The 15,843-nt window shown below is 43.6% G+C and overlaps 1 protein-coding gene across 3 annotated transcripts in view; it reads right to left on the minus strand.

Moving 5' to 3' along the window:
* NGLY1 (N-glycanase 1) overlaps positions 1-15,530 on the minus strand; it is a 62,819-nt gene extending 47,289 nt beyond the window's left edge. Inside the window, exons 1-2 of one of the 3 annotated variants that reach the window (XM_030876303.3) lie at positions 15,308-15,530; positions 597-711 (exon numbers count right to left, since the gene is read on the minus strand). In XM_030876303.3, coding sequence (XP_030732163.1) covers positions 597-711; positions 15,308-15,438 — 246 coding nt within the window. In that variant the 5' untranslated portion in view covers positions 15,439-15,530. The remainder of the gene's footprint in view (positions 1-596; positions 712-15,307) is intronic. The other 2 variants (XM_060298665.2, XM_030876301.3) reach the window with 2 other exon arrangements.
* Positions 15,531-15,843: the final 313 nt, after the last annotated feature.

Here is a 15,843-nt window from a genome sequence, read left to right on the forward strand (position 1 = left end):
TCCATAAACTAGAAATGGTTAAGCATATATGCATAAAGAAAACTTATCATCTTGAAAGCTACTTTCATTGTGTCATAAAATTAAACTATGCCACAAGATTCCACAACATGGAAACACCAAGCTTTTCTTTTGACCTAAAAACAAAAAAACCCCACTGAGATTCTTTTCTCCTGTCACAGAAGGGAACCCTTATGCGTGGCAACTAAACTCAACTTTTCTGTTTTTACTCTTCTCATTTCTTACTGGAGACAGGTGGTTGGACCCCCATCAGCAATTCATGTTTGCTCACATAGCAGGTTTTTGCTAAAAGTCTAAAGAGAACCACAATTTAGTCCTTGGGTTGCATGCCTGACCTCCCTATTCTAAAGGACTGAGATTGTAAGAATTCTCCCTGTGGGAGAGTTGTTATATTTTACTGTGAATTTAAAGCATATGGACTGTGACTTTTCAATGTAGAGTAAGTGAAGAAATGACTAGTTCCACAGTTTTCCAAAATGAATCAATCAATAAAAATATTCTTATTAGAAATTATCTATCAACATTATAATGAATGCTCTGTACATGAACTGTGGAGAAGAAACCGTGAACATACTTACCTCTTCAAAGCCCATTTCAAATAAACATTCAACAGCTCCTCTGACAGGCAAGAGTCTAGTAGAAAAAGTTGTGTTTCCAATCCGGATAGATCTATATTTTTCATCATTAGGGTTTCTGATTAAAAAAAAAAAAGTCTGATTATATATAACAATTTACATTTTTCACCATGTTTTTGCATTCTTTTTCACATTTTATACTGGCTATACGCCTACGAGGTAGTAGAGATCCCAGCTTTAAAGAAAGAGGATGCACAGTCTAGAAAGACAGACTGATTTTGTGATTCTTACCTTGTACACACTTACTGCAACATTACTGTTTAACTTCACAGCTGATAATATCAATGCTGACGTAAGGGAAACCCATGCGACATTCTATTTCTGTGCTGTTAAAACTAGAGACCTTTATGAGTGTTTAAGTTGCTAAGAAAAAATTCCATGCAAGTTCCAGACAGGGGCAGAAAGTTTTGCCTGTTTTCTTCTGATGGATCTCAGTCATCGAGAATAGCGCCTGATGGACATGTAGATGGTGGTTAATAAATATTTGTGAAACGAATGAATAAAAGAAACTAAGAAGCTATAGACAAATGAATCACAGCTCCTCAAAGACTTTACTTCTGACAAACATGAACCTAGGTATACCTTTACGGTCGCTTGATTTTTCTGTCTTCCCTAGACCAATGGTTGTTTTTACTATAATTTCTGTTTCAGCTAAAGATATATTTTTGTCACAGCAACTATGGTAATAAAATACAGTGAACATATGAATTTCTTTTACCATGATTAAGATTTTGAATAGTACACATGAGATGAGACCAGCACATGAAAAATCTTTGATTTGAGATTTGTAATAACGTTGATAAATCAGAAAGGCTGTAAAAAAAAAATCAGAAAGAAAATAAAAGGTTAAAGACAATCAAGGTATTATACTCAAAAGGCCTTCTGAACTTAATTCAGGATGATAAGTAGGTTTCATATCTGATACTGACGCCCTTAAAATGGTAGTGGCTTCCATCAGTATGGCATTAAGAAAGACTGAGGCTGTCTCAGGGGTCCACAGAAGCAGTGCTGAGGCTATCAGCCTGGGGTCTGGGATGATGGGGTGGCCAAGCGCTGGCAAATGACCAAACACCTTTGCCCTAAACTTACACATGTTCTCTAGATATGGTGATATAAAAACCAAAACAGAGATTGTTAACTGTAGAAGTTTCAACAAATTTCACATTTGTTTTCCATCAAGCAGTTCCTGTTGCCAAACTGTCATAAATACTACACAAAACTTTTTTAAACCTCTTTTAATTTCAAAAATTACACCAGTTTATTACAGAATATTCAGAGACAAAAGCTCCAAAGTAGTGTTACTTAAAATGTCCAGATTGGTGCTGATCTGTAAACACTTTGCTTTTCATCCATGAGGAGTACAGAAATTGAAAGTATTCAGTAATTATTACAGCAATTTGACACTGCCATGAAATTTTCATTGCATTTTACAAAAGTTATAGGTCCACAAAGGATTGGAAATTAAAAATACTGTTCTTTACTGCAGGTCATTTGAAAATCACAGATAACTGAGAAACACAAAGAGATACAGATGCCTTACTCTTTTATTCTGTGTATCAGATCAGGGTTTCTAAACCTTGGCAATACTGACCTTTGGCCTTTGCTGTGAGGGCTGCCCTGGGCACAGTAAAATGTTTACATCCCTGGCTTCTATACCACACTACATCATAAGCATGCCGCTCTTTCTTACCACTTAAACATTAAACAGTGAACAATCCTACCTTTACCAAAGCTAGTTACAGGTAAATGAGGCATCTTTTCACGACACTCAACACATTCCACAGGGTGATAAACAATCAGTACCACCAGGATGGTATATCCCACTGGTGCAGAACTGCTTGAGCTATCTTAGTCTATTTTTTCCCAAGAGTTTCCAGATTTCTACATAATCAAAATCTTTCACTGGGCTTAATTTTCTAATTTTTCTTCCCTTTTTCACACTAAAAAATTCTTATAAAACTTACATGAGCTGTTCTGATATAGCTTATTATTTTGAGACATGTTTCAAAGGGTCGAAGCAGCTTCTCTGCTACAGGCTTTGTATAGCTTAGATTTTCCTCTCTAGTTTCTAACGAACAATGTTCTATCTTTGTACAACATCTGTGGACCTCACATATCATTTATGTGTTTTTCTCACTCAACGCATATTGCAAATAAAAATTTGAAAAATGGCAATAACATCCAGGTACCCAAATCCCAGCTTCCTCTTTTTAAAGGTGCTGAGCAAAACTTCCCTGGTGGCGCAGTGGTTAAGAATCCACCTGCCAAAGCAGGGGACATGGGTTCGAGCCCTGGTCCGGGAGGATCCCACATGCCGCGGAGCAACTGGGCCCGTGAGCCACAACTACTAAGCCTGCACGTCTGGAGCCTGTGCTCCGCAACAAGAGGCCACGACAGTGAGAGGCCTGCGCACCACGATGAAGAGTGGCCCCCGCTTACCACAACTAGAGAAAGCCCTCGCACAGAAACGAAGACCCAACACAGACAAAAATAAATAAATTTATTAAAAAAATTTTTTGAAAAATGGCAATAACATCCAGGTACCCAAATCCTAGCTTCCTCTTTTTAAATGTGCTGAGCAGGACTTCCCTGGGGGCGCAGTGGTTAAGAATCCCCCTGCCAATGCAGGGGACACGGGTTCGAGCCCTGGTCCGGGAAGATCCCACATGCCGCGGAGCAACTAAGCCCGTGTGCCACAACTACTGAGCCTGCGCTCCAGAGCCCACGAGCCACAACTACTGAGTCCATGTGCCACAACTACTGAAGCCCGCGTGCCTAGAGCCCGTGCTCCGCAACAAGAGAAGCCACTGCAATGAGAAGCCCGCACACCACAATGAAGAGTAGCCCCCGCCCGCCGCAGCTTTGAGCAAGCCCGCGCGCAGCAACAAAGACCCAACGTAGCCATAAATGAATGAATGAATGAATGAATGAATGTGTTGAGCAGACCAACTATAGTCTTGAGCACAGACTGATGTGAAAGTCAGCCCTGAAGCCCTCAAAGGCTTACAGAAGTTGGCCCCAGGGCCATCAGACCTCGGATCCATCAGCTCCCATTTCCTGCCCTTGGAGAAGTGCCATACAAACATTCCTGAACCTCTCGCTTCACAGCATCAGCCTGGAGTGGCCACTCTCCTCGAGCCCATTACTACGCTCAGTATCCTGCGGCATCTGAAGTACCCCTACGGACCTTTAGTTTTGATCTTCTTCTTCCACTAATTTAATTTTCTGTGCAGACTTTTCTCAATATTTTTTGCTATAACTCTTCGATTTTTTTTCCCTATCTCTGGTGACAATTAACTATTTCTACGACTTTATTATTTATCTTGCTTGTTAGCAATTATCTTGCACCTTAGCTTGAGATTTCTTTTTCTGGTTGTTGGATGATGATGTTGAATGAATGAGGTTTGAAAGGGCAGCAAAACTTCCTAAACCTCACGCAACCATCACTTTGAACACACTTTGGTGCCTTCCTAGCTGTCTTATCCACAGATAGACAAACTGTTTCATTTACAGAAAATTAGCCTGTGTATTTACAACTGAATAGTAGGAAAAACACCCGCTTTGCACCTCGAAAGTCATAATCTACCATATTTCTAAGATTTTACAACATGTTAATAATAAGCCTCCCACTGACTCACAGCATTCCTTCTCTCAGAAAAGGAAAGCTTAAATGTTTCTCTTTCAGAAATGCTAGGAATTAAATATATCTGAGCATTCTCTAGCTCTCTTCCTCTTTAGAACGCATAATCCCAGGAAGAGTTCTCACAAATGGAAATTTAGTACGTGAGTGCATCCTATAATCTTGCATTTTTATTACTGATGACAAAAGTTGGTTTGTAGGCCATCTGCAAAACTATTTCTAGTCCTTCTGAAAATCTGCTAGTGCGACTTACATGTAAAATTTTCAGAAACATCTCTCTGCCTTTAGAACATCTGGGAAGCATCCCTGGCTCTAACTCCACCATTCTCTGCAGCTGACAACAAGGGAAACATGTGCACGTAAACTAGCTTAACATGAAAAACTGAATGAGACTAACAAACAACACATGTGCCATATTCTCTATTTCTTTCTATCTTTTGCAACAATCTTATAATGTAGGTATTGTTTGTTCCTTTTAAAAATGAGGAAACTGAAGCCCAGTTTACATACATTCTTAGGAAATGGTTGACTGGGACTTAAACCCACTGGTTCAATTACAAACACTCTCCACCATACAAGCTGCCAACAAACTCAGCCATCCTAGCTCAGTTTCTCCAGGTGTCAGTACTAACCCAGATGAGAAATCTCAAGTTATTTCAGGTACAGTATTTTGTCTCCTCCTGTTACCAGCTCTACCCCTGGCACTCACTCATCAAGGACTGCCAGTCCCTGACTACAATTCTTCTGTTACATCCACAGTTATGCTTATGCTCTGCAGTAGCTTCAGAAGTGAAATCCATGCCTTGTGTCTTCTCACATCATTATTCCACGTGAATTTCTCGTTATGCTTCTTTTTTGAGTCTAGAAACTACAATTACTTTCTGTTGCCTATCATGTCAAATACATGTTCTCTTACCAAACCTTTGTTCTCAGAACTGTTCCACACTAGGTCATCCAGCTATCTCCTCACATAAACACGTAAGTGCTTAAACATTGTCTTGGAATTAATTGTTCTCTAGATTTTATGCTGTGGCTATTTTCCACACCTGTGTCTTTCTCCCAGACGTATTTATTTTCTTTGAAGGAAGAAACCACTTTCCATTCTTGGCCCTTCCCAATCACACCCAATACAGTTCATAACCAGTAACTGTGTGCAGTTTGCAAAGGAAACTAGTGGGAAATCAAATATTGTTTTTTCTTACATCTTTATTGGAGTATAATTGCTTTACAATGGTGTGACAGTTTCTGCTTTATGACAAAGTGAATCAGTTATACATATATATATGTTCCCATATCTCTTCCCTCTTGCGTCTCCCTCCCACCCTCCCTATCCCACCCCTCTAGGTGGTCACAAAGCACCAAGCTGATCTCCCTGTGCTATGTGGCTGCTTCCCACTAGCTATCTACCTTACGTTTGGTACTGTACATATGTCCATGCCACTCTCTCGCTTTCTCACAGCTTACCCTTCCCCCTCCCCATATCCTCAAGTCCATTCTCTAGGAGGTCTTTGTCTTTATTCCTGTCTTACCCCTAGATTCTTCATGACATTTTTTTCCCCTTAAATTCCATATATATGTGTTAGCATATGGTATTTGTCTTTCTCATTCTGACTTACTTCACTCTGTATGACAGACTCTAGGTCCATCCACCTCATTACAAATAGCTCAATTTTGTTTCCTTTTATGACTGAGTAATATTCCATTGTATATATGTGCCACATCTTCTTTATCCATTCATCCGATGATGGACACTTAGGTTGTTTCCATCTCCGGGCTATTGTAAATAGAGCTGCAATGAACATTTTGGTACATGACTCTTTTTGAATTATGGTTTTCTCAGGGTATATGCCCAGTAGTGGGATTGCTGGGTCATATGGTAGTTCTATTTGTAGTTTTTTAAGGAACCTCCATACTGTTCTCCATAGTGGCTGTACCAATTCACATTCCCACCAGCAGTCTAAGAGGGTTCCCTTTTCTCCACACCCTCTCCAGCATTTATTGTTTCTAGATTTTTTGATGATGGCCACTGTGACTGGTGTCAGATGATATCTCATTGTAGTTTTGATTTGCATTTCTCTAATGATTAGTGATGTTGAGCATTCTTTCATGTGTTTGTTGGCAGTCTGTATATCTTCTTTGGAGAAATGTCTATTTAGGTCTTCTGCCCATTTCTGGATTGGGTTGTTTGTTTTTTTGTTATTGAGCTGCATGAGCTACTTATAAATTTTGGAGATTAATTCTTTGTCAGTTGCTTCATTTGCAAATATTTTCTCCCATTCTGAAGGTTGTCTTTTGGTCTTGTTTATGGTTTCCTTTGCTGTGCAAAAGCTTTGACGTTTCATTAGGTCCCATTTATTTTTGTTTTTATTTCCATTTCTCTAGGAGGTGGGTCAAAAAAGATCTTGCTGTGATTTATGTCAGAGTGTTCTACCTATGTTTTCCTCTAAGAGTTTGATAGTTTCTGGCCTTACATTTAGGTCTTTAATCCATTTTGAGCTTATTTTTGTGTATGGTGTTAGGGAGTGATCTAATCTCATACCTGTCCAGTTTTCCCAGCACCACTTATTGAAGAGGCTGTCCTTTCTCCACTGTACATTCCTGCCTCCTTTATCAAAGATAAGCTGACCATACGTGCCTGGGTTTATCTCTGGGCTTTGTATCCTTTTCCATTGATCAATCTTTCTGTTTTTGTGCCAGTACCATACTGTCTTGATTACTGTAGCTTTGTAGTATAGTCTGAAGTCAGGGAGCCTGATTCCTCCAGCTCCATTTTTCGTTCTCAAGATTGCTTTGGCTATTCGGGGTCTTTTGTGTTTCCATACAGATGGTGAAATTTTTTGTCCTAGCTCTGTGAAAAATGCCAGTGGTAGTCTGATAGGGATTGCATTGAATCTGTAGATTGCTTTGGGTAGTAGAGTCATTTTGACAATGTTGATTCTTTCAATCCAAGAACATGGCATATCTCTCCATCTATTTGTATCATCTTTCATTTCTTTCATCAGGGTCTTATAATTTTCTGCATACAGGTCTCTTGTCTCCTTAAGTAGGTTTATTCCTAGATATTTTATTCTTTTTGTTGCAATGGTAAATGGGAGTGTTTTCTTGATTTCACTTTCAGATTTTTCATCATTAGTGTATAGGAATGCCAGAAATTTCTGTGCATTAATTTTGTATCCTGCTACTTTACCAAATTCATTGATTAGCTCTAGTAGTTTTCTGGTAGCATCTTTAGGATTCTCTATGTATAGTATCATGTCATCTGCAAACAGTGACAGCTTTACTTCTTCTTTTCCGATTTGGATTCCTTTTCGTCTCTGATTGCTGTGGCAAAAACTTCCAAAACTATTTTGAATAAGAGTGGTGAGAGTGGGCAACCTTGTCTTCTTCCTGATATTAGTGGAAATGCTTTCAGTTTTGTACCATTGAGGATGATGTTGGCTGTGGGTTTGTCATATATGGCCTTTATTATGTTGAGGAAAGTTCCCTCTATGCCTACTTTCTGCAGGGTTTTTATCATAAATGGGTGTTGAATTTTGTGGAAACCTTTCTCTGCATCTATTGAGATGATCATATGGTTTTCTCCTTCAATTTGTTAATATGGTGAATCACGTTGATTGATTTGCGTATATTGAAGAATCCTTGCATTCCTGGAATAAACCCCACTTGATCATGGTGTATGATCCTTTTAATGTGCTGTTGGATTCTGTTTGCTAGTATTTTGTTGAGGATTTTTGCATCTATGTTCATCATTGATATTAGCCTGTAGCTTTCTTTCTTTGTGACATCCTTGTCTGGTTTTGGCATCATGGTGATGGTGGCCTCATAGAATGAGTTTGGGAGTGTTCCTCCCTCTGCTATATTTTGGAAGAGTTTGAGAAGGATAGGTGTTAGCTCTTCTCTAAATGTTTGATAGAATTTGCCTGTGAAGCCATCTGGTCCTGGGCTTTTGTTTGTTGGAAGATTTTTAATCACAGTTTCAATTTCAGTGCTTCTGACTGGTCTGTTCATATTTTCTATTTCTTCCTGATTCAGTCTTGGCAGGTTGTGCCTTTCTAAGAATTTGTCCATTTCTTCCAGGTTGTCCATTTTATTGGCATAAAGTTGCTTGTAGTAATCTCTCATGATCTTTTGCATTTCTGCAGTGTCAGTTGTTACTTTTCCTTTTTCATTTCTAATTCTATTGATTTGAGTCTTCTCCCTTTTTTTCTTGATGAGTCTGGCTAATGGTTTATCAATTTTGTTTATCTTCTCAAAGAACCAGCTTTTAGTTTTACTGATCTTTGCTATCGTTTCCTTCATTTCTTTTTCTATTATTTCTGATCTGATTTTTATGATTTCTTTCCGTCTGCTAACTTTGGGGTTTTTTTGTTCTTCTTTCTCTAATTGCTTTAGGTGCAAGGTTAGGTTGTTTATTCGAGATGTTTCCTGTTTCTTGAGGTAGGCTTGTATTGCTATAAACTTCCCTCTTAGAACTGCTTTTGCTGCATCCCATAGGTTTTGGGTCGTCGTGTCTCCATTGTCATTTGTTTCTAGGTATTTTTTTATTTCCTCTTTGATTTCTTCAGTGATCACTTCGTTATTAAGTAGTGTATTGTTTAGCCTCCATGTGTTTGTATTTTTTACAGACCTTTTCCTGTAATTGATATCTAGTCTCATAGCATTGTGGTCAGAACACATACTTGATACAATTTCAATTTTCTTAAATTTACCAAGGCTTGATTTGTGACCCAAGATATGATCTATCCTGGAGAATGTTCCATGAGCACTTGAGAAAAATGTGTATTCTGTTGTTTTTGGATGGAATGTCCTATAAATATCAATTAAGTAAATCTTGTTTAATGTATCATTTAAAGCTTGTGTTTCCTTATTTATTTTCATTTTGGATGATCTGTCCATTAGTGAAAGTGGGGTGTTAAAGTCCCCTACTATGAATGTGTTACTATCGATTTCCCCTTTTATGGCTGTTAGTATTTGCCTTATGTATTGAGGTGCTCCTATGTTGGGTGCATAGATATTTACAATTGTTATATCTTCTTCTTGGATCGATCCCTTGATGATTATGTCGTGTCCTTCTTTGTCTCTTCTAATAGTCTTTATTTTAAAGTCTATTTTGTCTGATATGAGAATTGCTACTCCAGCTTTCTTTTGGTTTCCATTTGCATGGAATATCTTTTTCCATCCCCTCACTTTCAGTCTGTATGTGTCTCTAGATCTGAAGTGGGTCTCTTGTAGACAGCAAATATATGGGTCTTGTTTTTGTATCCATTCAGCCAATCTGTGTCTTTTGGTGGGAGCATTTAGTCCGTTTACATTTAATGTAATTATCAATATGTATGTACCTATTCCCATTTTAATTGTTTTGGGTTCGTTATTGTAGGTCTTTTCCTTCTCTTGTGTTTCTTGCCTAGAGAAGTTCCTTTAGCATTTGTTGTAAAGCTGGTTTGGTGGTGCTGAACTCTCTCAGCTTTTGCTTGTCTGTAAAGGTTTTAATTTCTCCATCAAATCTGAATGAGATCCTTGCTGGGTAGAGTAATCCTGGTTGCAGGTTTTTCTCCTTCATCACTTTAAATATGTCCTGCCAGTCCCTTCTGGCTTGCAGTGTTTCTGCTGAGAGATCAGCTATTAACCTTATGGGGATTCCCTTGTGTGTTATTTGTTGTTTTTCCCTTGCTGCTTTTAATATGTTTTCTTTGTATTTAATTTTTGACAGTTTGATTAATATGTGTCTTGGCGTATTTCTCCTTGGATTTATCCTGTATGGGACTCTCTGTGCTTCCTGGACTTGATTAACTATTTCCTTTCCCATATTAGGGAAGCTTTCAACTATAATCTCTTCAAATATTTTCTCAGTCCCTTTCTTTTTCTCTTCTTCTTCTGGGACCCCTATAATTCGAATGTTGGTGCATTTAATGTTGTCCCAGAGGTCTCTGAGACTGTCCTCAGTTCTTTTCATTCTTTTTTCTTTATTCTGCTCTGCAGTAGTTATTTCCACTATTTTATCTTCCAGGTCACTTATCCGTTCTTTTGCCTCAGTTATTCTGCTATTGATCCCATCTAGAGTATTTTTCATTTCATTTATTGTGTTGTTCATCATTGCTTGTTTCATCTTTAGTTCTTCTAGGTCCTTGTTAAATGTTTCTTGCATTTTGTCTATTCTATCTCCAAGATTTTGGATCATCTTTACTATCATTATTCTGAATTCTTTTTCAGGTAGACTGCCTATTTCCTCTTCATTTGTTAGGTCTGGTGGGTTTTTATCTTGCTCCTTCATCTGCTGTGTGTTTTTCTGTCTTCTCATTTTGCTTATCTTACTGTGTTTGGGGTCTCCTTTTTGCAGGCTGCAGGTTCGTAGTTTCTGTTGTTTTTGGTGTCTGTCCCCAGAGGCTAAGGTTGGTTCAGTGGGTTGTGTAGGCTTCCTGGTGGAGGGCACTAGTGCCTGTGTTCTGGTGGATGAGGCTGGATCTTGTCTTTCTGGTGGGCAGGTCCACGTCTGGTGGTGTGTTTTGGGGTGTCTGTAGACTTATTATGATTTTGGGCAGCCTCTCTGCTAATGGGTGGGGTTGTGTTCCTGTCTTGCTAGTTGTTTGGCATAGGGTGTCCAGCACTGTAGCTTGCTGGTCGTTGAGTGAAGCTGGGTGCTGGTGTTGAGATGGAGAGCTCTGGGAGATTTTCGCCGTTTGATATTATGTGGAGTTGGGAGGTCTCTTGTGGACCAGTGTCCTAAAGTTGGCTCTCCTACCTCAGAGGCACAGCACTGACTCCTGGCTGCAGCACCAAGAGCCTTTCATCCACACGGCTCAGAACAAAAGGGAAAAAATTAGAAAGAAAGAAAGAAGAAAAGAAAGAAAGAAAGGAAGGAAGGTCGGAAGGAAGGAAGATGAAAGAAAGGAGGGAGGGAGGGAGGGAGGGAAGGAAGGACGGAAGGACGGAAGGAAGGAAGGAAGGAAGGAAGATGAAAGAAAGAAAGAAAGAAAGGAGGGAAGGAAGGAAGGAAGAGAGAAGGGAGGGGGAGAGGGAGGAAGGGGGAGGGAGGGAGGGAGAGAGGAAGGAAGGAAGGGAGGGAGGAGGAAGGAAGGAAGGAAGGAGGGCAGGAAAGAAGGAAAGAAAGAAAGAAAGAAGATAAAATAAAATAAAAGATAAAATAAAATGAAGTTAATAAAATAAAAAGTAATTATTAAGAAAAAAAAAATTTTTTTAAGAAAAACAAAACCAGACAGATAGAACCCTAGGACAAATGGTGGAAGCAAAGCTATACAGACAAAATCTCGCACAGAAGCATACACATACACACTCACAAAAAGAGGAAAAAGGGGAAAAATCATAAATCTTGCTCTTAAAGTCCACCTCCTTAATTTGGGATGATTCGTTGTGTATACATGTATTCCACAGATGCAGGGTACATCAAGTTGATTGTGGAGCTTTAATCCGCTGCTTCTGAGACTGCTGGGAGGAATTTCCCTTTCTCTTCTTTTTTCGCACAGCTCCCGGGGTTCAGCTTTGGATTTGGACCCGCCTCTGCATGTAGGTCGCCTGAGGGCGTCTGTTCTTCGCTCAGCAGACAGGACGGGGTTAAAGGAGCCGCTGATTCGGGGGCTCTGGCTCACTCAGGCCGGAGGCGGGGGGAGGGGCATGGCGTGAGGGGCGGGCCTGCGGCGGCAGAGGCCAGCGTGACGTTGCACCAGCCTGAGGCGCGCCGTGCGTTCTCCTGAGGAAGTTGTCCCTGGATCCCGGGACCCTGGCAGTGGCGGGCTGCACAGGCTCCCCGGAAGGGCGTGTGGATAGTGACCTGTGCTTGCACACAGGCTTCTTGGTGGCAGCAGCAGCAGCCTTACCCTCTCATGCCTGTCTCTGGGGTCCGCGGTTTTAGCCACGGCTCGCGCCCGTCTCTGGAGCTCCTTTAAGCGGCGCTCTTAATCCCCTCTCCTCGCGCACCAGGAAACAAAGAGGGAAAAAAAAATCTCTTGCCTCTTCGGCAGGTCCAGACTTTTCCCCAGACTCCTTCCCGGCTAGCTGTGGCGCACTAGCCCCCTGCAGGCTGTGTTCACGCCGCCATCCCGAGTCCTCTCCCGGCGCTCCGACCGAAGACTGAGCCTTGGCTCCCAGCCCTGCCTGCCCCGGTGGGTGAGCAGACAAGCCTCTCGGGCTGGTGAGTGCTGGTCGGCACCAATCCTCTGTGCGGGAATCTCTCCGCTTCGTCCTCCGCACCCCTGTTGCTGTGCTCTCCTCCGCGGCTCCGAAGCATTCCCCCTCCACCACCCGCAGTCTCCACCCGCGAAGGGGCTTCCTAGTGTGTGGAAACCTTTCCTCCTTCACAGCTCCCTCCCACTGGTGCAGGTCCCGTCCCTATTCTTTTGTCTCTGTTTTTTCTTTTGCCCTACCCAAGTTCGTGGGGACTTTCTTGCCTTTTGGGAGGTCTGAGGTCTTCTGCCAGCGTTCAGTAGGTGTTCTGTAGGTGTTGTTCCACGTGTATATGTATTTCTGGTGTATCTGTGGGGAGGAAGGTGATCTCCGCCTCTTACTCTTCCGCCATCTTCCCCTCGTCCCCCCGAATTTTGTCAAATATTGTTTTTTAAAGAATGAATGAAGCAAGTTTCCTAGGGAACCCACATGGAATGCCAGTAAAACTACTGAAGATTTTTGAAAGGCAGATACTGAGGAAAGCTGATTTTTATCGATAAGTCAGTGAACTGAAAAAACGGTTCAAACCCATGGTACACTGTGCATGCAAATTAGTATATACTTCATTGTATAATTTCATTAGCTTTACGAGCCTTAGTTGGGGAATAGGATAAACATCATCTGAAGCAGAAATTTCAAACTTAACCCAAAGTATTATTTTCACCAGTGTATAGTGACAAATATCACTGTTAACACCAACAATTAAAAAACTGCAAATGAAATTCTCAGTTCAGCACTCACCCTATAAAATACTATGTCAGATCCTGAGTTAGGAGCAAAGGATATCAAGACAACACCCCTTATCGCTCATGCTAAAGGTGTTCCTAAAACAGCAAAAGAAACGATGGTTTCCTCTATTCTCAAATAAGTTAGATTAGCCTGTCTGTAATGCAGTGTAGCTAAGGGATCAAGAAGAGGCCTGGGGCTTTTCTGTTAAGAGGCAAGCAAATCACTGGACTTGGAAGCAGAAGAAAAGGTGAGGTTTTTTCCCCCCCTCTGAAGACCAAACGAGTTTGAACTGTAAGAATGAGGGCAGGGGGCTTCCCTGGTGGCGCAGTGGTTGAGAGTCTGCCTGCTGATGCAGGGGACACGGGTTCGTGCCCGGGTCCGGGAGGATCCCACATGCCGCAGAGCGGCTGGGCCCGTGAGCCATGGCCGCTGAGTCTGCGCGTCCGGAGCCTGTGCTTCGCAGTGGGAGAGGCCACAACAGTCAGAGGCCCGCGTACCGCAAAAAAAAAAAAAAAAAAAAAAAAGAATGAGGGCAGGAACTAACACTATTACTTAAGACAAACTAAAAAGGGTAGTTTTTCATACCATCTCCACTTATATGAGTTCCAGACTCCTAATTCCCTTTCTGGATAAAAAACCTTTTTAAGGTAAGAAACATAAGCCATCGTAGAGACTATAACATACACTGACAGCATGCCACGTTTCTTCTATGAGTTTGGTAAACACTCATAATGACGATAATGATGGAAAAGACTTCCTTCCTCAAAACACCTTGATCTCAGCATTTGTGGTTTCCCTGGATTGAAAGCAGAAGTGAATCCTCATTACAAGGGCAACTCCCTTTTCTGAAGAATGGGGTTTAAATAGTTTGGTGGCTTTCCAGATGGGAGGTGCTAGCTGACGGCCTCTGGAGAACTCTGCCTCGGAGTTCACTGTGCAGAATCCTCTGGCATCCTTGCGCTCTGAAGAGCTGTCAGATCTCCCAGGGCTGAGAAAGTGAGCTGAGAGGGTGTCACAGAGGAGGAAGGCGGCCCCCATATAGGTCTTAACTGTGCAGCTGTGCACAGTGCACATGCTGCATCCCTCTCTGCATCTGTCACACAACAAGGGCTCAATATGTTCTTCTTTCAATTCACTTTTTAAATCATTAATGTTGCCTATATGAGCCATATTAAAACTGCATGGGTTAAGACACTGCACTTGTAACTAAGGTCTCCAAAACTGGGTCACGTGAAATCTATAACCTTGACACTGCGAAGGATCTCCTTTTAGACTTCAGGCCAATACATCCACCCCTTAGAAAAGCAAGCGCACCAGGGGCTGGGGGGCGGGGGGCAGAGCCTATATGATCACGGCGCCCTGATAAACGAGCTAACAGCACTAAGGCGGAGGCACGTGGGGCTCCTTTTCCCTCCCCCACACATCCCGTCCCTCAGGACACCACATCATTTGATCTAAGAGTGGAGGGACGTAATGCTTCAAAATGACTAATAAAACTTACTTCCCAATTCCCCAAATCTGTAAGGTTCCTTAGAGGTCTAGAAGTGTGCTCAGAGTAAAAGGAAACAAACTACTCTTAGCCAAGGTTATCCTCACAAACACCACGGTAGTGTTAGGCTCTAGTATTAGGATATTCACAAAACGCTGGGAAGAAAACATCTTGTCCATGGCAAACTTCTGAGAAGCCCAATGGCAACTGAAGGCTGCTGGTGGGTAAAACGCACGCAGTGGGGATGAAACGCTGTCGCCGCTCCTGTCCTGACACGTAAGACTGTTCAAGCGCCAGACCGAGGCCAGAGCCCGGGGCGCGCCTTCCCCTCCTCCGCCCCGCGCGTCCCGGGACCCGGCTCGCCCTGGGCTCCGCGACAGCAGGTGTCCGGTCACAGGTGCAGAGACTCCCTCCGCTCCGGCGGGGCTGGGCCGGGCGGGTCTCCAGGCCCCTGGCGGGCGGCCCCAGCTCCCCCCCCCCCGCCGCCCCCCTGAGCGGGAGCCAGGCCCGGGGCCCTCCCGGCCTCCGCGCCCCCGGGGCCGGCCGGGCGCCCACAAACCCGGCCGCGCGTGCGCCGCGCCCCGCCCGCTGGCACGCGTCCCTCCCGCGGCCCCGCACCTGAGGATGTTGTCCGCGTAGGTGAGCAGCAGCTTGGAGGCCTCCAGGAAGGTCTCCGGGGTGTTCTGACAGAGCTCGGCCACCGCTGGGGACGCTGACCCACAGGAACTGCCCAGCGCCGCCGCCGCCATACTCGAGCGCGCGGCCGTGACCCCCCCTCCCCCCGCCCGCACCGCGTGCGCTCTGAGCAGGCGCCTCAGCTCGCCGCGCTCTGCGGCCGGCCGGGGGGAGGGGGCTGGTCTCCAGGGGCGGGGGCCCGGCCGAGAGGGAGGGGGCTGGTCTCCAGGGGCGGGGCCCGGCCGAGAGGGAGGGGGCTGGTCTCCAGGGGCGGGGCTCGGCCGAGAGGGAGGGGGCTGGTCTCCAGGGGCCGGCCCGGCCGAGAGGGAGGGGGCTGGTCTCCAGGGGCGGGGCCCGGCCGAGAGGGAAGGGGCTGGTCTCCAGGGGCGGGGCCCGGCCGAGAGGGAAGGGGCTAGTCTCCAGGACGCGGGGGGGCGGGGGCGTGCAAGGCTCGTGGCGGGGGGCAGGGCTCGTGTGTG

The sequence above is a fragment of the Globicephala melas genome, chromosome 4, assembly GCF_963455315.2.
Source record: "Globicephala melas chromosome 4, mGloMel1.2, whole genome shotgun sequence".
NCBI lineage: Eukaryota > Metazoa > Chordata > Mammalia > Artiodactyla > Delphinidae > Globicephala > Globicephala melas.